General features: G+C 46.2%; 1 protein-coding gene across 1 annotated transcript; it reads right to left on the bottom strand.

Annotated features, from left to right (window-relative positions):
• Positions 1 to 9530: 9530 nt before the first annotated feature.
• On the bottom strand, positions 9531 to 11767 carry Fndc10 (fibronectin type III domain containing 10). Its single transcript, XM_052178387.1, has 2 exons — positions 10199 to 11767; positions 9531 to 9735 (listed from the first exon to the last, which is right to left on the bottom strand). Exon 1 carries the CDS (start codon positions 11606 to 11608, stop codon positions 10937 to 10939), a length of 672 nt encoding a protein of 223 aa, XP_052034347.1. The 5' UTR covers positions 11609 to 11767; the 3' UTR covers positions 9531 to 9735; positions 10199 to 10936.
• Positions 11768 to 26334: the final 14567 nt, after the last annotated feature.

Raw genomic sequence — 26334 nt, 5'->3', positions numbered from 1 at the left:
TATTTTGGCAAGTTAGAGTTCTGTATTTAAATCATCTTCTATCAAATCTTGCACTTATAAACCTAAGAATATCTTCTTAGATCTAAAATCATTTTTTCAAATCCTAAACAACTTGAGCTTAATTGTGGGAGTAGCTAGTCTCCAATTCCATCAGAGACCTAAGACAGAAATATTTACCAGAGTATGAAGGAAGCACAGGCAAACAGCTTAAAAAACTATAGAAATGGCAAGATAGTTGGTTGCCTGGACGGTGCCCCAAAATTTCTCTATAAGGTTGGAGTATTAATCTTCAGCCTTCTAGCCCAAAATATCTGACACTTTTTTGTGAAGCAAGAATTATGAAGGACTGCTTAACTTGTCTTGATAAAGTTCAGCAATCCACTTCCCTGCAACTCATTTGTCTAGTTTAGACAACATACTGTCAGCAGTTGAACCCTCCTTTATAAAGTATATTTTATTTGCTTGTCTCAAAGACTAACTACCTGACTCTGCTAGCTAGGCCTAGTCTTGGAAGCTTCTAGCCTCCATTCAATCTTTTTTTAAAAAGTTTGTATTTACATGAATACACTGTAGCTCCAGCTCTATTTTGAAACCAAATTTCCCACTATGAACCTCTTCATTGATATTGGAGTCTGCCATCATTATTCCTTGTATTTATGAGGAGAAAAATATCGAGAACCTGTTGTGAGTAAACCCACAGACACCATCACTTGGACACTCCTAAAGCTAAAAGGAAAGTCTTTATTTTTGCCTGGTAGCTGCACAGAGAACTTGCCCAAATCATGAAACCTCCTTGAGCCTTACAGCTCTTTGACTTTATGTATAAGAGCCATCTTGATTGACATATTTCAGTTAATGAAAAGCAGAACTATGGAAGCCAAAAAAAACAAAAAAACAAAAAACCAAAACTAAACAAAACAAAGAAACCAAGATTTAGGAACTTCTTAGTTGGGGACTTTATAGACTATGTTTCTATTTTGGCAGGTGTTGAGGTCCATGTGCTGGGATTTTTGTTTGCTTTGTTTTAATATTTTATTTTATTTTATGTGAGAACACCATAGCTGTTGAGGACTATGTGCTGAGTTGTTTTGTTTTGTTTCTTTAAAGATGTATTTATTTAATGTATGTGAGTATAGTGTTGCTCCCTTCAGACACACCAGAAGAGGGCATCAGATGCCATTATAGATGGTTGTGAGCCAATGTGGTTGCTGGGAATTGAACTCAGGACCTCTGGAAGAGCAGTTGGAGCTCTTAACTGCTGAACCATCTCTCCAGACCACGGCTGGGTTTTAAGTACAGAATGGTGTCTCTAACATAGCATCTGTTGTGCTAAAGTCTGGGGGCCTGTTACAAAATAGGTGCCAAAATCCTTAGGGGCCCCTCTAGTATGTTCAAGGGAACAATATAAAGCAGCTTGTGTTTTTGTAGGACTTGAGGATTTGAGCAACCAATGAGGACATTTTCTCCATTTTTACCGTATGTATTAGTATAAAATTCTGTGGCCAGGGGTAGCAGTGAATACCTTCGTTGTTTTTCGTTTTCTTATTCTGGGTTTTGTTTAGTTAGCTTTTTGTTTTGTCTTTGGTGTTTTCAAGACAAGGTCTTTATTTCTTTGTTTCTTTCTTTCTTTTTTTTCTTTCTTTCTTTTTTTTTTTTTTTTTTTTTGGTTTTTGGTTTTTTGGAGACAGGCTTTCTCTGTGTATCCCTGGCTGCCCTGTAACTCACTCTGTAGACCAGGCTGGCCTCAACTCAGAAATCCACCTGCCTCTGCCTCCCAAGTGCTGGGATTAAAGACATGTGCCACCAATGCCCGGCAACAGGGTCTTACTAAATAGTTCTGTCTTGGAAATCCCTACGTAGATCAGGCTGGCCTCAGATTCAGAGATCTGCCTGCATTATGCCTCCCAAGTGCTGGGATTAAATGCCTGCACCAAGCCACCTAGCTGGTAGGGGTTGTCTCCAAAAAACTAACAAAAAATATGTATGTGGGGCCAAAGTGCAAGGAATACTTATCAAATAGGAGATGAAAGTGAAACTGGACAGTCATTTGAGAAGAGGGTTAAGGGTACTCTGATTGCTGTAGTGTGATTTATCCTGTGTGCCTAGGCCTTTAAAGGATCCCCAGTTGCTAGTCAACTGGCCACTTAATTCTTAGCCATTAGAACTACTTGTCCCTATGACCTTCTGTGTTGTTGCCTCTTGGATGCCATTTCTGGGAATGGCATAAATTATATAAAAAAAATCCAGCAGAAGCAGAGAAAAGAGAGATTGGGCTAGCAGGGTGAGAAGAAAAGGCAGTTGGTGCAGAAGATATTGTTAGGAGTTGGGAAAAGCTGAGCTGAGCAGATAGGCTACAACAGTTGTGAGAGTTTGGAGCTGCTGGTATTGACAAAACTGGGAGAAGGGAGTGTTTTAGCAGATGTACAGAGCCATATTGGGGCAGTCATGCACTTAGTCGGGAGTTTGGCTTTGGTCAAGGACAATCCCTGGCTTCTGGCAGGAATATGCCTTTGGGACATAATTGGGAAGTGGGTTAAAGCTGAAATTTTTATCCTTGGGCGGAGTGCTAAGAGTGTACTTGTCTATGGTCAAGGTTAACTTCTCCCAGATAGCCAGGATCCTGCTCCACCTAGGGTTAAGTTCAGGTTAACTAACTTAACCCTAGGTAGGTTAAGGTTAGAGTAAAGGTAAAGTTCATTTTTCCTCCAGGTCTAGGAATTCCTGAATTAAGCAGGTGACCCACCCAGCTGCCAGAGCAGTCAAGACGAGGACCTCCAAGAGAAGCTAGACAACTTCCAAGCCCGGAGTCTAGGGGGAAGGGTTTTCCCAAACTGTTAAAAGGTCTGGCACCATTAAAGTTTCCGGCTTTGATCAGTGAATATTGTCTTGGCCATTTTTCTTTTCGCCCCTTCCCTATCCATCCCTCAGCTTCTGTTCCAGAAACCCACTTCGTAATAGCTGCAGGCAGCTATGGAATCCAACAAGCAGACTTTTGGGGGACTGAGGGAGGAACGGTTGGGAGAGACATTTGAAAGGCCTGGGCTGGAAACCAGAAAGAGTGCTGGCCAGTGGTTAAGAGATCTGGTTACTGTTCTAAACTAGCAAGTCGCTTTACACAATGCTTTCATTCCTTAAGATTCTCTTTAGAGTATGAAGATCCCTTTTCATTGGCAGTCACAAGTGAGAGCAGACCTATTTACACAGTGAATATGGAAACTGCTGCGGTTTTCCAATGCTCCCATGACACATCAGCCTGATATTCCCGGCATTATGTCTTGACACCAATTTCTCCCCCGTCTTAGAACTTAATGGCAGAGCAGCTACACACTGCTGATCCCATGCCTTTCCCTCTAATACATGTGCTGCTCCCCTCCATTATTCCTTCTGCAGACATTACATCATCCATCCTGCTTGTTCAGCTCTAGCTCAGTCACTTATGTCACTAATTGAGCTACAACTGATGTCCCTTCCTTCAGAACGACTTCTTCTCCTTCCTTAGTCCACTGTCCGGTGCCTGCTCCCAGCACAACACATTTAACTTGCCCTCATGTCTCTAAACGTTCTTTTTTGGAGCTATATGGCCTGCTTATAGACGCTGAGCCTTAAACAAGTTCATACATACATATACACATACACATATACTCACTCAAATATGGTACTTATACACACCACACACATGAAACCTAGGGCCTTACACGTGCGGACCAATTCTACCTCTGAGCTACCTCCCATCCCCTTTCCAGTATGCATAGACCTGCTGTCCCAATCTGGGTAAGATGATGCTTATAATCTCAGTACTTAGGTCATGAGGGCAAGAGAATCAGTTTAGGGTCATTTTCAGCAACACAGAGCTTGAGGCCAGCCTAGATTACATGAATCCCTATCTCCAAAACAAAGCAAAACAAAACTTACTGTCTCTGTACAAGCCCTCATCTGAGTGCTCCCAGATCATATGTGTGGCGAGGGGCCTAAGTAATATCACAGCCTGTGCACACTGAATATTCACATGACCAAGGTTATGGAGTTGGACTTTCTCTTATTGATACCTGTTTCAAGGTAGAAGGTAAGAAACCTAAGCTGAAAAACTCATTTTTTTTTTTCCGAGACAGGGTTTCTCTTTGTAGCCCTGGCTGTCCTGGAGCTCACTCTGTAGACCAGGATGGCCTCGAACTCAGAAATCTGCCTGCCTCTGCCTCCCAGAGTGCTAGGATTACAGGCGTGCGCCACCACCGCCCGGCCAGAAAAACTCATTTTTTAATGTATATAGATGTTCTGCCTGCATGTGTGTCTATATACATATGCTAGGTGCACCCCAAGGCCTGAAGAGAGCATCAGATCCCCTAGGACTATAATTATAGATGGTTGCCAGCTACCATGTGGGTGCTGGGAATCTAACCTGGATCTTCTGGAAGAGCAACAAGTGCTCTTAAATGATGAGCCAACCCTCAAACATGTAGGGCAATTTTTTGCTTTTGTGTTTCAAGACAGGGTTTCTATGTGTAGCCCTGAATGTACTAGAACTCACTCTGTAGACCAAGCTGGCTTCATCTGACTGTGTCTGACTAACTACCGAGTCCTGGGATTAAAAATGCACGCGACCACCACCCAGATCAGGACATTTAAAAAAACAAAAACAAAAAACAAACAAAAAACCTTTTAAACTAAAAGCTGTGTATATCTGCATGTACACCTACCTGCATGCCAGAAGAGGGCACCAAATCCAATTAAAAATGGTTATGAGCTACTATGTGGTTGCTGGGAATTGAACTCAGGACTTTTAAAAGGGTAGCCAGTACTTTTAATAACTGAGCCATCTCTTCAGCCCTAACACTTTTGCTTTTTTTTTTTTTTAAAGATTTATTTATTTGTTTGTTTGTTTGTTTCATGAGTATATTGTAGCTGTCTTCAGATACTCCAGAAGAGGGCATTGGATCTCTTACAGATGGTTGTGAGGTACCATGTGGTTGCTAGGAATTGAACTCAGGACTTCTAGAGGAGAAGTCAGAGCTCTTAACCGCTGAACCATCTCTCTAGTCCCACTTTTGCTTTTTTTTAAAGACATCTCTCTATGTCCTATTGGCTGGCCTGGAAATCACTATGTAAACCAGCTTGGCCTCAAATTTCCAAATGCTGGGATTAAAGTGGTACCATGCCTAGCTAGGACAATTTTTTAATAGCTTGAATAAGACAACTAACTTAATAAGTCACAAGTATAGTATTTAAGTCATAAAACTCGGTATGTTTCTCTATATATGAAAACACCTGTAAAATTAACAAAACACATTTATCAACCTCAAACATTTCTTATACCACTTGTAATCTTTCCTGCCTTTTCTTCTCTCAGCCCTTGGTCATCTCCCTAGACAACCCACTATGCTCCAGTCGACTTTAATGTCACTGCCTGTTATTATAATCTGCATATTTTGGAATTACAGTCTCATGTAGTTCAGGCTAGCCTCAAAGTTGATACATACCCAGGAATGACCTTAACACCCTGCTCCTTTGTCTGGCTGTTGTAGTTGTTGAGACAGAATTTCTCTATGTAGCCCTGACAGTCCTGGAACTTGCTCTGTTGACCAGGATGGCTTTAAACTCAGTGATCCACCTGCCTCTGCTCCAAAATGCTGGGATTAAAGGTGTGCACCACCATGCCCAGGTTACTAGGTTTCCTGCTATCTAGTGCTGGTTGCTTTCCACTGTTTGGCCATACCATATTTTGGTTGTTGTTGGTTTTTTTGTTTTTGTTTTGTTTTTGTTGAGACAGGGTTTCTCTGTGTAGCTCTGGCTGTCCTGGAACTCACTCTGTAGACCAGGCTGGCCTCGAACTCAGAAATCTGCCTGCCTCTGCCTCCCAGAGTGCTGGGATTACAGGCGTGCGCCACCACCACCCAGCATGGCCATACCATATTTTGATCAATGACCTGTAGATGGGCATTTGGGCTGTTTCTAGTCTGTGGCTATGGCAGAAACCTCACATTTCTGCCATGAGCATCTGTGTGTGAACTGTGCATACAAACACTTTCATTTTCTGTTAATACCTAGAGGTGAAGCCAGGCGGAGGTGGCACATGCCTGTAATCCCAGCACTCTGGGAGGCAGGGGCAGGCAGATTTCTCAGTTCGAGGCCAGCCTGGTCTAGAGAGTGAGTTCCAGGACAGCCAGGGCTATACAGAGAAACCCTGTCTCGAGAAAACCCAAATCCAAAACACCAAAACAAACAAACAAACAAAAAATCTAGCGGTGAAGCAGAAGTGGGACTTTTCATTTTGGTTTGACTTCTGAGTTTTGGGAGCAATGCCTCACTGTTAAGTCCAAGCTACGTTCAGATTTTTTTGTTTGTTTGTTTTGGTTTTTCGAAACAGGGTTTCGATGTGTAGCCCTGGCTGTCTTGGAACTCACTCTGTAGACCAGGCTAGCCTCGAACTCAGAAATCTGCCTGCCTCTGCCTCCCAAGTGCTGGGATTACAGGCGTGTGCCACCACCACCTGGCAGATTTGTAATCATCTTGGATCGGCCTCCTGAGTGCTGGCATGTGCCACCAGACCCAGGCTATGTGTGTGCATATTCTTCAATCTGGGTTAAGAAAAAGTCAAGAGGAGAGGCACAGTGGCATACACCTTTAGTCCCAGCATTCTGGAGGCAGAGGCAGGCAGATCTGTCAGTCCAAGACCAATCTAGTATATATAGCAAGTTCTAGCATATCCATGACTTTATAGTGAAACCGTCTCCAAAACAAAAAAGGGAAAAGGGAAAGGGAAGAGGGGAGAGGGGAGGAGAGGAGGAGAGGGGAGGAGAAGGGAGGAGAGGGGAGAAGAGAGGAGAGGGGAGGGGGAGGAGAAGAGGGGAGGAGAAGGGAGGAGAGGGGAGAAGAGAGGAGAGGGGAGAGAAGAGAGGGAGAAAAAATTGCTGAGGGGATGGAGCATAGCTTCAGTGGTAGGATCTCTTGCCAAACACGAACAAAGACCTGAGTTTGATCCCTAACATAAACAGGGTCTATGCCCTGGTGTGGCCGGCCAGCCACAAGCAATCCTCTTGCTTCAGCCTCCTAAATGATGAGATCATGTGAATATCTCATGTGAATACCACATGTTTGGCAGTAGGCAGAATCTTTAAATACTGTTATTTATATTCCTTTATTTTGTGTGTGTGCTTGCAGACCGTGTGCATGTAGATGCCTGACCACAACCTCCAGGAGTTGGTGCCCTCGTTCCACCTTGCGCGTCCCAGGACTCACACTCAGGTCATCAAGCCTGACAGGTCACTTTACCTAGTGAGCCATCTCACCAGCCTACAGTCTCATGTAGCCAAGGCTGGCCTTGAACTACAAATAGTCCTGCCTCCACCTTCCAACTGCTGGGATTATAAGTTTGAACCCAGAACCTAGCTTAAAAAATTTTACAAAGTTTATCAGTTTGTTCTTTTATGATACACGTTATTATGTGATGGGGGGGAAAGGTGCTAGATAGGATTAAGGGTAAACTGTGTGTTTCAGAATAGATCAGAGAACCAAAGATGTAACTGGAAACTTCAAAATAGTTGGTAGAATGCTTACCTAGCACACATAAAACCTCATGCTTGCTATCTAGTACTCTATAAAATCAAGACTGGTGGCTCATCAATTACTTCAGCACCTGGGGAGGTCAAGGAAGAAGGATCAGAGTTCAAGCTGGCTGGGCAGTGGTGACGCACACCTTTAATCCAAGCACTTGGGAGGCAGAGGCAGATGGATTTCTAAATTGGAGGCCAGCTTGGTCTACAGAGAGAGTTTGAGAACAGTCAGGACTATACAGAGAAACTTTGTCTCAAAAAAGCCAAAAAAAAGAAAAGATTTCAAGCTGATCTTTGACTAATGAGTTGGAAGCTATCCAAGGCTGTAAAAGACTGTCTTTAAAAAAAAAAAAAAAAAAAGGTAGCCAGGGAGGGAAAAGGTGAAGGAAAATACAAAAGGCAGGCAGGAGGGATGGTACATACTTGTAGCACCAGCACTCAGGTGGCTTAGTCTCATTCCTTTAATCTCAGCAATGGGGTGGTACCAGGGAGCAGATCTCTGTGAGTTCAAGGCCAGCCTGGTTTAGATCAACAAACTACAAGACTAAGACCCTGTCTCAAAAGCAAAAATCTCCTCAGTCACACTAGCCACAATGACCAGTGGGCTTACACTGTGTTTTTCTGAAAGGATATGTTACTGTCCTGGTTACACTCACAGTAAGTGAGCTGTTGAGTAGCTTCCGTGTAACTCAGCACATAGAGGTTCTGAATGCTGGTACCCTTTTCACAGGGATTCAGTTCTTAAGAAAAATGATGATGGGTCATGGTGGTAGGCTATGGTAGTTACATGTTATGACTAGGTTTTAGAAGGTAAGCAGATTAGGTTTTGTTTTGGATAAAAAATGTAAAACATCCCTGGAGATCATACTGAAATTTTTAAGAAGGGCCACACAACTTGACCAGGGTTGGGCTGGGGCATAGCTCTGTCTGGGGCATAGTAACGGGAACCTGAACAATAATTAAATGGATACAGTTTATTCCTCTCCATATGTCTGGTCTGTAAATTGGGGACTTTTGCTGTTTGTGTTTTCTTTCCTGGCCTTTAACTCAACATGTAGCTGAGAATGACTTTGAACTTCTGATCCTCTAGCCTCCAAGTCCTGAGTGCTAGGGTTACAGGTATCTACCACAATGCCCAGTTTATATGGTGCTGGAGATAAGCATTCTAACACCTGAGCTACAGTTGACTCATACTGAGGGACTAGGGAAGTCTAGAGCTTTGGCCCCAGAAGAGGCCACATGGTCCTAGCTCTAGAATCAGACTGTGCCTAGGGAGCTAGGGTACTTCAGATAGGGCACTTCCAGAGTGCCAGCTCCTGCCCATGCAGGTTGAAGACATCAGAACACACCTCATAAACAGCCTAGATTCCCCCAAAGAACAGCAGTGGGAGAAAAGCTGGGCTGCAAATCTCTCCCATTTATGCTCTGGCTGTCTAGACAACCTATGTCCTCTGCCCCTGATATGAGTCCAGGCACATCACCACACCCCCAACCTTCTTCCCACCCCTTCTGGATGAGTCACTCAACAGACCAGGCTCTTCCTTGCCCTGTACTTTTGCCATTTTCAGGGTCACAGGAGCATAAGAGTCCCAAGGACATTCTAGGCATGGAGAGGGAGTGGCTTACACAGTAGTCCAGGTTCATTTTCTCTGCTTACTCCTACTCCAACTCTAGCACTGCAGAAGGAAGCAACGCTGGGGAGGGTTACCCCCTCTTAGAACTGCCTAACTGTTGCTTGTCACAGCTCAAATGGGTCACTATTGTGTGTTGAGGCTATTTCTAACCACTGCTAGTTCCACCTCCCCAGCCCCCGCACAACATAGCTGGTCTAGAAAAAGATTAGATACTATCCCAAGGTCTGAGGGTAGACAAGCAAGCTATGGACACCCTGCCTGTCCTCCTGCCTGAACAGTAAAGTCAGCATTCCAATGAATATTGCCTGGGGCTGATCTCCCAGCCATTGGACTAAGGCCTGAGACCCTTGGAGGAATTGAATCCACCTTCCCTTCCCTCACCCATAGCCTCCCCTCCAACATTCCAAATAAACACACAAGACAGTGTTTTTGGTCTGAGAGTGATGAACATTTAGATGTTGGCAACTGACTAGTGCCTCACAGGGAATGGGCAGAGCAAAGACAGAGAGGTAGGACACGGGTGCTGCCAGTCAGGGCTCAGGTCATCTTGGTCGCTGGAGTGAGAATGGGAGGAAAAATTGCCAAGGTTAAGTCCAGTGGTCAGAGCCCAGGCTCAGAGACACAGGGGCAATGCCTTATTCTTCCCAATATCACAAGGTGGCTGAGTGACCTCAGCCAGGTGCCTGTGTCTACCAGGACGTAGGCAAGACCAGCCTCTGTCCATGCAGGAGGGGCAACATCACTGGGGTCAGATCTCGGGTGGCAGATAGGTAGTGTGAGAAGAACTGGGCTAGTGAAGCAGCACTGTGGCCACTGAGGTTTCTTAGGTTAGTTGAGGCTTGGGATCCAGGCCACAGCTAAGGGTTTGGCCGGGCAAGGCTGGCAGCGTTCCTTCAGCCCTCAGGATCCCTCAGCTGTCCTCCCAACCCCCACCCCCACCCTGGGAAAATCTAATCAAGGCAGTACAAGCAAAAGGGAAGGGTGAATCCCCAGCCTCCTAAGGTGGAGGACACTCACCCACGGATGCAGCAGCTGGACACTGGGCCCAGCCTGCTGAGCTACATCATGGCTCTTGGCTTCTCGGACACCCCACAAAGGAAGACAAAACAGGGCCTGTGAACCATTGCCCCAGGCTCCTGAAAGTCTCAAAGATGGTGTGTCCTCAATGGGACTCTGACCAGAAGCATGCATAAGCCAGCCAGTCACAGGGCCACAATCCCCATGGACAGCTGAGGAATGATGGGTGGCTCCTGCAGTGGGTCAGAGATACTAAGGCACAAAGCTAACCTAAGCCCACTGGGGTAAGGTGGGGTGGGTACAGGCTCCAGAGGTCACTCCTCCCAATCTGCAAAGCACAAAGTGACCAAGCAACAATCACGGCCAAGCTTTGACAACCTGGCACAGGATGAAAGTTCAGGTTCATGATCCTGGGTGCCAGTGGTTATTGCCAGAAGGGAATGTATATTCTGGCCGGCTCTATAAAGGCCTCTGGAAATGGAAAAAGATCCCTGGCTGCCACTGACACTCTAGCCCAGGCCTATGGGCCAGTCTGAGGCCTGAGTCTGGAAGGCAGATACCCATCTGGGGCTGGCAAGGTCGTGGAATGATGCCAAGGTCCCTGCATGAGCTAGTTTCCTTTAGGCCCTCCATGGGGATCCTAAAGAGGGAGAAGAAATGAGAGAAAAGCAGAGAGAGGGCCTTAGGGTCTCAGCGCACTTGGCAGATGGAACCCAGGTGGGCGGGTCGCCTTGCGCTTCAGGGTTGCCTGCGCTGACTGGGTCGCCGGAAGGTCGGGCGCATGAGGTTCTCGGTGATGTAGGCCACCAGCAGGCAGATGACCACCAGCATGACACAAATGGAGCCGCCTACCGCCGTCATGGCCACAACGATCTCCTGCATAGCTGCTGGTTCAGCGGTGAACTCCACGCACTCGGCCAGCTCTGGTGGGGCGGCGGCGAGCTCGGTGCGCAGCGGCAGCGGCTGCAGGCACAGGCGGTAGCGCACGCTGTCGTGCACGTCCGGCAGCAGGTAGTCGCGGCAAGAGGCACCCAAAAGCACGCGATCACAAGGGAAGCGCGTATAGGTGCCACGCCACGAACAGTTTAGCGCGAATACGCGCACGCGGCGCGCCTCGACAGGAGCCAGGCGCCACTGCAGCAGCACGCTGCGATTGCGCAGGACGTGGGCGCGCAGCGAGCCACCCGCCGAGGCCAACGTTACGCAGCCCGGCGTCTGGCAGCGGAAGCCCCGAACGGGGCTGCGGAAGCACAGGCGCCCACCGCCCACCTCTGGGCCCTCGGACAGCACCTTGTAGGGGCACCAGGGCGCGTCGGGGACCGGCTCCCAGCCCGGTGGCGTCGGGTCCACAGCGGCGCCTGACGGTGGCGCGCAGGTAGCCAGCAGCAGCAGCAGCGGCGGAGCGCGCATCCTGCGGCTGGGCCAGCGCGACGGGGCGCGGGCTCGCGAGCGCACGGGGCGCGGCGGAGGGTCACGCGGGCCGCGCCGCCACAGCCGCTACCCTGCTCGCCCCACGCAGCGCCCTCCGCCGCCACCCGCTCCGACCCGCCTCACGCCCACGCCTTGAGCGCGCTCGGACCCAGCGGCAAAGGCGGGGCTGCCCCGAGTCCCCGCCCCCTTAACCCTCTCTGGGCCTCATCCCACGGGCGTGAGAGCGTCAACTTACCACCGGCAGGCATTGAACAGTGGTCCTGGGACAAGCCCTTGCCACAACTGATGAGAACTCTGGACAATCCCTCTATCCGATGCTGGCCCCTAGCGGCCAGCGAGAACGTCCTGCCGCTCTGACCAAGAGGATGGGCACAAGGACTGAAATGAAACTTCACCCTGAGCTCCTGGATCTTTGGAGCAGATGGCATCCACTAGGGAGGAAAGTCTAAGGTGAGGCTTTGACTTGGTGAAAATTGATTTATTCTGCACTCCTGAAGAGAAGTTGCAGGACAGACGGACCTCCTCAATCTCATTGGTTCCTTCTCGTTGTTGGCTCCGTACAATGAAAACAACCTCACAAAAAGCCATCCTGAGTCAGGTGGTGTAGGCCTATAGAATGCAAGATATTTAAGAGATAGCCTGCCAGGCAGTGGTGGCACAAGCCTTTAATCCCAGCACTTGGGAGGCAGAGGCAGGTGAATTTCTGAATTCAAAGCCAGCCTGGTCTACAGGGTGAGTTTCAGGACAGCCAGAGCTATACAGTGAAACTCTTTGTCTCAAAAAACCAAAACCAAAACCGCTCAGCAGTTAAGAGCACTGACTGCTCTTCTGGAGGTCCTGAGTTCAAATCTCAGCAACCACTCGAAGGCTCACAACCATCTGTAATGAGATCATTCATATGCTTCCTTCTGATGTGTCTTAAGACAGCTTCAGTGTACTTACATAGAATAAATCAATAAATCTTAAAAAAAAAAAAAGGAAAAAGAGCAAATAGCATACCTGGACTACCAGATGAGTTCAGGGTCAACTTGGGCAATTTAGTGAGAGCCTCAAAATGAAAACAAGATAAAAAATAAAGCCAGTTATGGGTGGCCTAAATCTGTAATCCCAGGATGGATCAGCAAGGTCAAGAAAGCTCATCCTTGACTACTTGAGACCAGTCTCAAAAAAACACAAAACAGCCAAGCAGAGACACAGGGGAACGGGCAGGGCCACTGTAGTCTCACACCTATAAGGTCACCAAATACAGTCAGGGCCAAAGACACCTGAATAGGCCTGCCTGCCTTAACCAGGGGGTGAAGCCAGAATCAGCCAGTGCTCTGCTGTTAAGGAGAGGTAAGTATAGTCTACTGTACTGTTATTCGAGGTGACCTTAGCTGGGAAAGGAAAAGAAGGGCATGGGTGGGCTGCAGTGTTCTCTGGGTCCTACCTCCTGTGTCTGTCGACTACAGTGTTTCCACACACCCGCATCACCTATCCTAGTCATCCTGAAAAACCCAAGCAGTAACTGAGCCTGAGGTCAGTGTCGGAAGCCTCCCATGCAGCCACTGTGCACCTCATGACTAACTTGGAAGGATCCAATCACAACACCAGGCCTCTCCAATCTGTAGGGTCTAGTAAGATCTCCGTCCTCAGTGGAGGGCAGGGGTTTTAAGAGATATACTTCCTGCCCCAACCCCATTCCTACCTTTCCCTTAAGCTGGGCAGACTGCAGGCTCATCATTGTAAATGTGCCCAGGAATTTCTGTAGGTCAAGTCCAGAACTATCCAGACCTTCATTCAGTTGGCTTGCAGGTATTAGCTGGAAATATGGGTACAAGGCAACATAATGTAGTATCTTTGGATGGAAGACAGCTGGATGCTCAATCTTACTATTAGGAGGTGTGGCCTTGCTGGAGTGGGTGTGGCCTTGCTGGAGTAGGTGTGACCTTGTTAGAGTGGATGTGGCCTTGCTGGAGTAAGTGTGCCACTAGGGGTGGGCTTTAAAGTTTCAAAAGCCCAAGCCAGTCCCAGTGTTCTTTCAGCATGATCTAGATGTAGTACTCTCAGCTGTCTCTCCAGCACCATGTCGGCCTGTGTTGCCACCATGCATCCCACCAAGATGATAATAGACTGAACTTCTGAATCTGTAAGCAAGCCCCAATTAAATGCTTTCTTTTATAAACGTTGCTGCAGTCATGGTATCTCTTCACAGCGACCCTGTTGACCAGTTAGCTGAGTTGAAAACCCACTAGACGTATCCCTGCCCTAGGTCTGACTCATCTATGCCTCAAACTTGTCCTAGCACAAGGGGCTTTCCAGAGGGGAAGAGGCTCACCAATACCAGCCTTTTCCTGGACAGGACAGCACTTGATCAGCTTCCTATCACATAAGAGAAAGCTTTCTAGAGGTCCTGAGTTCAATTTCCAGCAACCACAAGGTGGCTGACAACCATCTTTAATGGGATTCGATGTCCTCTTCTGGTGTGTCTGAAGACAGCGACAGTGTACTCCTATACATAAAATAAATAAATCTTCAAAACGAAACAAAACTAGAAGCTCCACCAAAAAGCTATTAGAACATGTAATAAATTGAGAGAAAACTGCTCTCTCTCCACTGGGTTGAGGCTGGCCATGGGGGGAAAAGGACTCTATTATATCCTGTCTGGATAATTCTATCTATGGTATCTTTCCAGCTAGAAGTGAAAGACTCCCGAATCCTGGGAAATCCTCCCTCAAGTCTCAGGATAGGACGACGCCCCCCAAAAATTCATGAGAGACCGTTCTTGATGCAAACACATGAGGTTTTATTCTCCAGTGCAGTGGGGCTCCTCTCATGTCCCACGCAGGGACATAGGAGTTCGACCTCGAGCAGCTGCCTTATAGAAGAAGACTATAAAGAAAAAGGGGAGGGGATGTTCAGGCAGTGATCTATGTCATAAGGAATGGGGAAATTAGTGGCAATTTATGGCTCAGCGGAAGATTATAGGTTATCTTGGGCAAACACAGTTACTTTGAGAGGGGATGGGTCGCTAGTCGTTGAAGCCCAGGGAAGTGCTAGGCTTTGAAGTCGGGTTGGGGAGTGCTATCTTTAAGATTGACGGTTTTCTAAGTTGCACTATGTAAAAATGGTATCTCTCAGAAGCAAAGAGAAGGGAAAGGCTATTGCTGTGTAAGGTCTGCCAAGCCACAACAGGCTCAGAGGAAGCACACAACAGGAGGCCCTAAATCCCACGCAATATTTTTAAGGCAATTGAGCAAAGAAAGGAGAAAAATGCTGTCCCTAGAGACCATGAGGAGCCCACCACCACCTCATTCCATGCTGATCCACTCCTATTTCTGTAGCTTGCCCCCCCCCCCCAGCCCTAATTAAAGTAGGATAGTCCCTAGCTCTATAACAGCACAGTCTTAGGGCTTGGCCATGTTGAAGCACTGCAGCCCCAAACACCCCACAGGAGCCTGCAAGAATAGTGGGAACTTGGGCCCTATTAGGAGCTATGTTCATACCTCTACCCAAGACTTCCTTGCTACATCTTTCCAGGCCCCTGCCCCCAAGACTACCAATCAGCACAGACACCACTCTGCAAGGAGCACAATGGGTGAGCAGACTGGAACAGGTGGCTCCACTTTGGGCTAGAGCCAATTTCCTGGGTAGTCCTGCTGGAAACTGGAGGGGAAAAGCCTGTCACAGGCAGGGTGCCCAGAAAGCACATCATGGGTCAGGTAGCCAGATGGCGGAGTATTATCACAGAGCTCACAGTTGAGGCCAAAACACAAGGTCTTTCCGTATATTGAGGCTGTTGTGGGGTTATGACTGCCTATCAGGGCCATTTCCATTTCTAGCAACAGTAACTCCATTTCCCTAGGGAGAGCCTCTTTCTCAGGTCAGGAGTAGTTTGGGTGGAGTGACCTTTCCCTGCTCAGGGGTTGGCAGGTGAGGCGGGGCCGGCCTGCACATTCAGACTTATGAAGCTCATGGAAAGGAGGTCATTTCCTCCATATCAGCTGCTATGGCTCTAAAGGTATCCGGACGGGTAACTGAATAAAAAGGAAACTAAACACAGCCAATGCTAGAGATCTGGCAAGTGTGCCTCCTCTAAGTGTCTAAATCTAGCCTCGAATGAAGCAAGCCCATGTGCTGGAGTTCAAAGCCCCAAGAGATAGCAAAACTATTTTTTTATGGGCCATGAAACATGGGGACTCCTGTTCGGGGAAAGCCGGCAGGTTGAGTGGAGAGGAGAGAATCTGGTCCAGCAGAGTCTCTCTGGGATGGTGAGTCTCTCCAGGATAGTGGGTGTCGCAGCTCCAAAAGAAACCCACCCAGGCTGGGAGTCTTGTCAAAGCAGTGAAATGATAGAAAATAATACAGCCTAACTCTAATGACCCCAAGAAATCAGGAGTTTAAAATGCTATCTTGCTTTGTTAGAAACTAGGTAAAAGGTCACATTCCAGAGCCCACCCTTTGTTTAGACCTAGCAGAAAGGCCTTGAATAGGTGATCCTGGCCCCATAGGGTAACTGGAAATGGGCTAAGCTTACCTTGCTTCTGTAAACTTACGCCATTACCCCTAAGCAGGAGTTCACGCAGCTGTAGACATTATAGGAAATTAATTGGTCCACTGAGCGCGGGCTCTGATTATTTAAACTGATTGGCCTAAAAACTACAGAGTGGTACAAATCGATTGGCTCACATTTTGCGGGCTCTCCAAGCTAAGAAATGATTGGTTTGTGATTCTCGGGCTCTGTAGTAAACTTATAAAAGCTGTCGCAATTTGGCACTGGGGGTCCATAGTCCTCTAAACCTGCATGATGCACGGCTATGGAACCCAGAATTCTGGAATAAAGAAATCCTCATGCTATTGCATGGAGACCGTTTCTCACGAGTGATTTGGGTGTCGCCTTCCGGGGCGTGGGGTGCTGGGGCACCCTCGGTTTTTGGGGGTCTTACTGCAGGAACTTGTTTTATTGTATCAGTATCTTGTTTATATAGGGTTGAGGAAAGAGGTGGGGATTTCTGGTGGGGTGAGATGACATAGGAGATGAGGGAAGGGTGACAGAGTATGGGCCAATAAAGTTGTTCGACATCCACGGTAGCTAGACAAGGGCAAGCTTAAGCAGGTATTGCTGAGTCACTCCAGTATTGAAGTGATTGAAACAGGTCTCTAAACTTGAGCAAAGGACTGGAGGGATGGCTCAGCGGTTAAGAACCCTGACTGCTATTCCAGAGGTCCTGAGTTCAAATTCTAGCACCCATGTGGTGGTTCACAACCATCTGTAATGGATTCCAGCGCCCTCTTCTGGAGTGTCTGAAGACAACAATAGTGTACTCATATATAAAATAAATAAATCTTTTATGTTTTTTTTCGAGACAGGGTTTCTCTGTGTAGCTCTGGCTGTCCTGGAACTCATGTGGCCTTGAACTCAGAAATCCGCCTGCCTCCGCCTCCCAAGTGCAGGGATCAAAGGCGCGTGCCACCACCGCCCAGCTATAAATGAATCTTAAAAAAACAAAACAAACAAAAACCTTGAACAAAGGCTCAGACTCCCTCACTAGGCCTCAGTATCTGGCAGAATGAGGCCCAACAGACTCCAACTGAGGATTTTCTTAGTTTCAGACTCTGCAGAAGAACCTGGTCCATTCTAGCTTACCCTAGTCATGAAGTCAGGACACAGATTTAGCCCTGGTACTGGGTTCTGGGTAAGAGGCAACAGGTGAGGGACAAAGAGCCAATAGGGGACATTTATCTATTGGCTGCCATTGGAACTGAGGAAGCTACCTCATTGTTCCCCTGGTCTATTATCAGTGGAGATTTGAGTACAGCTTGAAAAGGGAACGAGATGGCAGCGCTGTTTAGCACCTACAGCCTGCTGGTCCTTTCATCCAAACACGCAAGCATACCGGCATGTTGATATTCTCACTAAAAGTTTTCAAGTCGCCTTTTGACTATATAATGTTAATTAAAGTTTTTTAAATTATGTTTTCTTAATTTCACATGTGTGTTCATACATGCATGCTACAGTGTACGTGTAGAAATCAGAGGACATCTTGTAAGAGTTGGCTTTGTCCTACCACATGTGACTTTTAGGGTTTGAACCCAGGTTCTCAGGATTGGTGGCAAGTCTTTCCTTGCTGAGGCATCTTGCTAGCCCTAAAATAGCTGCATATATATTTAAATTACATTATATATTTAAATTATATGTGTTTAAATTTTATATACATAACCATACACATACGTGCATGCATACATAATACATACACACATACATACATATTAATGAAGGGCTCTAACAGGCTGGAAAATGGCAAATATGGTGCCAACAGGCTTTACCCTTTCTTCTCTTTCCTTCTCCCTGATTAGATTACATTCCTAAAGCTACCCTCTCCCCCACCCAAGGTCCATTCCCTTCTTTGGCCACTGATTCGAACAAAACACTTGAAACAAAACAACAAGGTCCAATAATATAAATTCATTATTTGGCTAATATGTTTAATGAGAATTTACCAACTCAGCTGGGTGGTGGTGGTGCATGCCTGTAATCCCAGTACTCTGGAAGGCAGAGGCAGGCAGATTTCTGAGTTCGAGGCCAGCCTGGTCTACAGAGTGAGTTCCTGGACAGCCAAGGATATACAGAGAAACCCTGTCTCGAAAAAAACAAATCCAAAAAACCAAATCCAAAAAACCAAAAAAATAAAAAATAAAAAAAAAAGAATTTACCAACTCACCCTTTTTCTCCTAAAACAAGCACAAACAAACAAACAAACGAAGGAACAAACTTCTGCACAAAGTACCTGCTTGCTTGCTGCTTGTTTCTAGCCTGCCTTTGCAGCCTTGCCCACTGCTTGCCCCTCCCAGTTAATAAATCCCCTTTGTGCTAAGAACCTGGCGTCTGGATATGTCCTGCACATATTCAAGGGGGCCTTCCTGTCTTACCTTCGGAAGAGCAGTCAGTGCTCTTAACTGCTGAGCCATCTCTCCAGCCTTCCTACAGCTTTTAAAAAAAGATACAGAGTTCTGTGAGTAGGAATTCAGTATCATTCTGAAAAGAGGGTCGAGAAACACAGTTATTAGAGCTACAGCTTCTTACCCTTCTGAGAGGCTTCAGACTGACGTTGGCTGATGTTCCTTGAATTGTCCATTCATCCCCATGGCCACAGCCCTAACTCTACTCACAGAATCTCTTCAGTGTCAACTCCCACTCTCAGAAGGAACTTCAGTTCCATGTTCCACCCAGATCACCAAAGCCTAGGCCATGGGTTCTGTGAAAGCCCCTAAGAGCAGGCTTTCAGTCCTCCTGTAGAAAAGTAGCTTGACTCTACAAGATACCCTATGGGGACCCTCTTCTGTCCAGGCCCAGATTGCTATAAGCTCTTCTGCCCAGCAAGAGAGGCTGAAACAGCTTACAAAAGTCATGGAAGCTTACAGGAGAGTGGAGGCTTCAGGATGAGATGGTACTCTGGCCAGGACCTGAAGAGAGCCTTGTAGCTTGCATTGGGTTTAAGGAAGACAGAAATATGCCTTCCCAAATATGTGGCCTTCTCAGGTGCTCCAGCATCATCTGATCATGTTTCCAGGGTCAGGGAGACTCAGAGGCTCTGGGTGGAGAGTAAATGCTGGTCTCCACATTTGCCCTGCAACTGATGTTAGGATGAAGTAGCCTTTGAAGAGTACCATTTTCACTAGATCCTGGGTTTGGAACACAGGGGTTTGGAACATTTATCTGAAGTAGAGACAAAGACAAAGAACCCCTTTACCAGGTGGTTTCTAGCACCTGTCCAGTTCATAGGCCTAGGGCATTACAGGTCCTTTAGAACCTGTTGGACCAGAGAATGTTGAGGCCCAGACATTGTTGTGATCTGATGTGGACAAAGAGTTGGACATCAGGCCTTGGGGTTATGTCACTTCTTTGGCTCTGCCCTCAGCAGCACACACAGCTTATCTCCTAAGCTCAGAATAGATCCATCCCACAGACGCTACTATCAATGGTGGCCAAGCCATGTGTGATGGTTTGTATATGTTTGTCCCAGGGAGTGGCACTATTTATTAGAAGGTGTGGCCTTGTTGGAGGAAGTGTGTCAATGTGGGGATGGGTTTAGAGATCTTCCTGCTAGCTGCCTGAGAATGCCCAGTCTGTTCCTTTGGATAAAGATATAGAACCCTCAGCTCCTCCTGCACCCATGCCTGCCTGGATGCTGCCATACTTCTACCTTGATGACAATGGACTGAACCTCTGAACCTTTAAGCCAGCCCCAATTAAATGTTGTCTTTTATAAAACTTTCCTTGGTCATGTTGTCTGTTCACAGCAGTAAAACCCTAACTAATACATCATGATACTGGCATCTCCAAAATGCTTAAGTCTGCTACTGCAACTGGACTGCACTTTCACCAATAGCCTATCCTGGGCTCTCTTCTTGGCACCAAGCCTCAATTTCTCTGCATGACCCCTGTAATCCTGGCCTTCAATTGCTACTGAAGCTTTACCTTCACCAATGGCCTCTCTTGGCCTCTCACAATGTCAAGACTCTGCTGCTCTTCATGAGCCTCCATGCCTTCACAACCAGTCACAAGTAGATGACTCTTACACTAGCAAGTTCAGCTGCTAACTTGAGGTACAACCTTGGCTCCCTCTGGAACATAGCTTCTGTGTGCTGACTGTCAGGAAACACTTCAAGTCAATGTACAAAGTTTCTTCTTAACCCCAGCTAATTACCCAACTCCAGCTAACCACCATCAATTTTTCCAGTAAAGAAAAGGTTTCAATTTAATGGTGCTGGTGTCTTGTTAATCATGGCTGACCTTCAGTCTCCGTTGACCAGAGACACAGAATCTGTGTTATTCAATATTCTATTGCTATGAAGACTCACCATGACCAGGGCAATGCTTACAAGAGAAAGTATTTCATTGGGGCTTGCTTACAGTTTCAAAGGTTTAGTCTGTTATTGTCATGGTGGCAAGAGTTCTGCATCTGGATCTGTAGGCAGCAAGAAAGAGAGGGCCACTGGTCTTGCCTGACTTGGGCTTTTGAAACCCATGCTCAGTGACACACTTCCTCCAACAAGGCCACACCTATTTCTTTTCAAGTAGTGCCACTCCCTGATGACTAATTATTCAAATTGATGAGCTTAAAGGGACATTTTTTTTTACTTGTTTATTTTATGTGTATATATACACTATTGCTGTCTTCAGACATACCCAAAGAGGGCATCAGATCCCATTACAGATGATTGTCAGCCACCATGTGGTCGAACTCAGAATCTCTGGAAGAACAATCAGTGCTTTTAACTGCAGCCATCTCTCCAGCTCCCAAGGGAGCCATTTGTAGTCAAACCACCCACCACAGACTCGTAATTCAAAATAACAAATGCCCTTCTCTCTGAAACTGAAACTTTACAAGCCTGGACTCCAACCTCTCCCTGCTCTCAACAGTCTTACCTACCAAGTTCCTACAGAACAGCTCACTAGGCTCTCAACACCTGCTGCTGGCTTTTCTAGCCCAAGGTTTCTTCCACAGTCCTCCCAAAAACAAATGGTCAGATCTGTCACAGAAACATTCCACAACCCTGATACGAATTTGTGTCTTAGAATTACTATCGCTGAAGTAAAACATCAAGACCAAGTGACTAGAGGTGAAAAGGGTTTATTTGGCCTACACTTCCACATCACAATTCATCAATCAAAGGAGGTCAGGACAGGAAATAAAACAACACAAGAATGTGGAGCCAGGAGCTGATCCAGAAACCACGGAAAAGTGCTGCTTACTGGCTTACTTCTTATGGCTTGCTCAGCCTGATTTCTTATAGAACTCAGAGCTACAGGCTCAGGGGTATCCCCACCCCACAATGGGCTGTGTCCTCCTGCATTAATCACTAATTAATAAAATGTCCTACAGGCTTCCCGGAAGCCCAATCTTATGGAAGCATTTTCTCAATTGAGGCTTCCTCCTCTCTGATGAGTCTAGCTTAAGTCGAGTTGACTGAAAAACTGGCCATCCCAATCCCCTTTTTACCCAGGTGAGCTTCTAAAGTAACATCATCAAGGGAAGCTGAGGAGATACATCCCCATGGACCTCAGGCCCACCATAAGGCTACAAGAGGTAGCAAGAATCCTATGGCTCTAAGGCCGTCGGATAGAGCAATAAGGATATACTGTCTAAACTGATGCCAAGGGCTATCACCCGCTATGCCAGGCTGGCTTCGCTTGTGACAATGACCAGAGCCCCCAGACTTGCCGATATCAGTGAGATTATCCCTATTAGACCATACCTTACATACCACTCTTAGGTTTTTGCCTTCAAGAAAACAAGGAAGGGGCTGGAAAGATGGTTGAATGCGTCTGAGTTTGTACTACTCTTACAGAGTATCTGAGTTCAGTTCCCCGTATACATGTCAGACAGGTCACACTGCCTATAAATCCAGCCCCCCCCCCCCCTCTCTCTCTCTCACACACACACACACATACACACTTAATAAATTATTAAAAAAAAACCTAAGCTGGATGGGTGGTGGTGATGCACACCTTTAATCCCAGCGCTTGGGAGGCAGAGAAAAGCAGGTGAAACACTGAGTTCCAGGTCAGCCTGATCTACAGAGCTAGTTCCAGGACAGCCAAAGCTACACAGAGAAACTCTGTCTCAAACAAAAACAAAAAACAATATGCAAAAAAAACCCTCAAACAAAACAAAGTGCCCCTATGGTGAGTTCTTCCTATGTTCCAGTCCGTGTGGTGATATGGCTTACTTATAAAATGTCCCCTACAAGCTTGTGTGCTATGAAACTCTTGGGTGTGGGGTTTAGCTTATCTAGGTGCATCTCTGGGACTGGGTTGTATGCACTTCTGATTCCAGCTTATACACTGCTTCCTGATCCAATCACCTTCTAAGAAGCGCCACTTGCTAACATTGTCACATGATTGTTGCTATATGTTTCCAACCCAATTACCCGGTAAAAGAAATCTCAACTCAATCAGTAACAATACAAGCTATAAGCCTAGATTGGGCCGATGTCCCACTACACTACTCTATTCCCATCTATATTATCCCATATAACTTGCGTTTCTACAGGCCACAAGCTTCTCTCTCTGCAGTTTCTCTGTCCCAAATCCCCCTTCCCAGGTGATCCTTTTCTCCTCCCTCAAACTCTCAGCTCCTCCCCCTTCCTTCTGCCTAATCATTGGCTCTAGCCTTTATTTGAAAGTTATGGTGGGGAGAAGGTTCACAAGGCAACTCATCTGCAGCCCATCTGAGGAGTAGAATTCGCATCAAAATACAAACCCAGGGCTATCCACAAATGATCATTCCATCAGCCAATATGCCCTGATCCAATGTTCTTTGTTCAGTGACCTACAATAGCATTTTCATTGTGTTGTCAGAGCACAGTGACCAGCAGGCTAGAAGCTCCTGCCTTACCCCTCAGACTTCTACCTTCATCTGAAAATCATGGTATGGATGCCTCAACTTTCCAAGTCCCTGCTCGCATTTGGGTGTCAAATGTTCCCCCTGTATTAAAAGCTTGGTATCCAGGGTAGGAATATTGGAAAAAGGTAGAAATATTCAGAGGAGGGGCTTTGTTGGAGGACTTTAGGTAATTAGGGAGCCCCATGTGACTCCTAAGTGCAGAATGGCTGGACAGAGCAAGGCAACAGAGTCCAAAGAATCACTCAACCACTACCTCAGCCAGCCAGCTGATAGCACTTGGTACAGACAGGGAAAGACATGTAGTGGTTTGAATATGCTTGGTCCAGGGAGTGGCACTATTAGGAGGTGTGGTCTTATTGGAGGAAGTGTGTCATTGTGGGGGTGGGTTGTTTTTTTTTTGTTGTTTTTTTTAAAGATTTATTTATTTATTATATGCAAGTACACTGTAGCTGTCTTCAGATGCACCAGAACGATCTAGTTACAGATGGTTGTGAGCCACCATGTGGTTGCTGGGATTTGAACTCAGGACCTTTGGAAGAGCAGTCAGTGCTCTTAACCACTGAGCCATCTCTCCAGCCCAGGGGTGGGTTTTAAGATCCTCATCCTAGCCATGTGGGAGTTAGTCTTCTCCTAGCTGCCTTTGGAACAAGACCTTCAGAAGTAGACCTCTCAGCAACTCCAGCACCATGCATACCTGGATGCTGTCATGCTTCCCATCTTGATAACAGACTGAACCTCTGAACCTGTAAGCCAGCCAATCAAATGTTATACTTTATAAGAGTTGCCTTGGTCATGGTGTCTGTTCACAGCAGTAAAACCCTAAGACAACAGGCTCACGAGACTGGGAAGTAGGGCCAGGTATCACATGGGATTTCTGTTGCCTGGACCCTCCCTGTGCCTGTCCATCTTACCTTTCCCTCATACATATTTAGGTTATGTTGGCAAAATGCAAACTTTTGCCTAAAATGTACTGAAAAAAGCATTGGACAAAAGATTTCTCATGTGACATCTCCAGGGGGTAACAAGAAAGGTGACCCAGGTTACTCTAAGGATCCTTTATGGAGCCAGTATACACCACGGTCCAGTAGGAAGGTAGAACCAGTTTGTGCCATAATTGTCATCATGGTTTTGTGGGCTGCATGGCATCAGCTAGTCAACATTAACTCAGCTGCCCAACCTAGGCATCTAGTAGGCCTGTGTTCAAGATATCTGAAGATCTGCTGATCCCTGTCCATTTTATCTCTGGCCAATATGATGATTTAGTCTACTCCAGTTTCCTAGGAATTTCTCCATTTTGTTTCCATATTCAAATGTGTAGCTGGTCTTTGCTATTTTGTGGGTTCTTCTTTTTCCTACCCTTTATCCCCCACCCCCAGTTTCACCCCCTATCACTATATAGAAGAAAAAGAAGAGGAGGAGGAAAGAAAGATCCCTGATTCTAATTTCTTCTTGTTTAATCTTTGAGTATGACTACTAACAAACCACAGCCCCACTGAATGACCAACAACCACAAACCCTGCCTTTCATGGTCCTAGCATTTATATACCCTTTGAAAACTTCCCAGACTATTAAATGTCATATACTCATTGAAACTAATCATCTGCAGCTGGCAAAATCATGTCTCTGCCAGAACACGGGGCAAATCATAGTCAGCTGAGACCTCTAGTTAAAGCTTGACCTATTACCCACTCGACCACAGGAGCTGCTTATACCTTTAATTGTCTAATAACTTTTTTTACAGTTTTTGAATTTTCAAACACCAAGTTCTCCATCAACACCTGATACAGCTTTGTTCACAACTGAGACTAATCTTTGTTAGAAAAAAAAAATCAGTGAGGGCTTCTCCAGAGCCTTATATAATCTTTGTAAATGAGGTGGACTATCCCCCCCCCCCAAGTTCCTCAACTTTGTCTCAAGTTCTTAGTGATACTAAATGACATTGTTCTATTCTAACATCATAAAATTGAACCTGTTCTTGAATATCAGAGTACCACCCTTTGTCTAGCAATTAGTTATTTATTATATTAATTTCCTTCTGTTTTGCTGTTCAATATTTCTGGCTTCTTCCATCTACCATGTTAACTTACAATTGCAGACCAGCCTCTACAACAGCTGTTACCAATCCCTTCAAGTCTTGGAGAATAATTCTATTTTTAGTGTTTAGTTATTTAGAATTTGTTTCACATAAGGTGAGTGCATCCCTGTTGAGGTTCTTCTGTTACTATGTATTGTAATGCTAAATACTGGCCCTGGTTACCCCCAGGGATGAGAAGATTCTCTCATAACCCCAAGTTATCACTGATTGGTAAATGAAGATGCCTGCCTATAGCTAGGCAGAAGAGAGAGAGGCAGGGTCTTGGTTCACAGGTTTGGGGTCTGAGGCAAGAGACCACGAGAAACAAGACCCTTTGGGGTGAGTCATGAAAATGTGGCCATGAGAGCCGACCAATTGAAGAGCAGCCCAAGTGGAACATGGAAAGTTATAAAATGAAGGGTTATTGACAGGGAAATAGACATAATATCATTTAGGGTCAATGTCTGCCCAGCTCTAGTGCATTAAAGCTTACTATAAATATAAAACTTGTATATCTTTCTTATCTAAATAAACAAAGGCAGAGTAGAAACCCCCAATAGAGATTAAATAATGATTCCCAGACATCCCATGTGAAATCATGGCCTGTTTAAAATGCCTTAGATCTACCATTTCTATAGGAGGCCATCCTCTCACCATAACCTTGTTCCACACTGGAAGGCTGATGGTGACCTCATAACCCTGGGCAGACCCTCCTCCCACTCAGTTGGTTTTCTTGAAATGGGCTGTTTCATCAGATTGTCCTCCAGCTCTGTCAGCTTTTCTCTGACCCTACGGCCCTTCAGCACAGAGTCTTCTTTCCCTCTTTCCTTGTGCAGGAGACTTGCTCGGCCACCAGGCCTAACCTTTTTGTTCTTTTTTCTCTGGTGCTCTTTGCTCCTGCATCTACCTACAGCCTCTCCAGTTGCACTGCTAACTCTGCAAACCTTTCAGAAACAAGAGAGTATAGTGACCCATTGTTTCCCTCTTCGTTCTCAGAGGCCCCTCCATTTCCATCCAGTCTTTTCAACTGCTCAGTCTTTCAACTTTTTTCTTCTTTTTTAAAAATTTTATTAATCATTCCATTCATTTACATCTCAAATGCTATTCCACTTCCCGTTACCACATCCACTAGCCTCTCCCCACCCTATCCCTTGATATTGCACTTCCTGGTTACCCCTTCACCACCACCCCTATCCCACATCTGCCCTCTCCCTCCCTTTTGCCTGTATGAGAGTGTTCCC

This window comes from Apodemus sylvaticus, chromosome 3, assembly GCF_947179515.1.
Source record: "Apodemus sylvaticus chromosome 3, mApoSyl1.1, whole genome shotgun sequence".
In the NCBI taxonomy this organism is placed as follows: Eukaryota; Metazoa; Chordata; class Mammalia; order Rodentia; family Muridae; genus Apodemus; species Apodemus sylvaticus.
The sequence above is the reverse complement of the archived record's forward strand: the minus strand, read 5'-3'. Positions and strand labels throughout refer to the sequence as shown.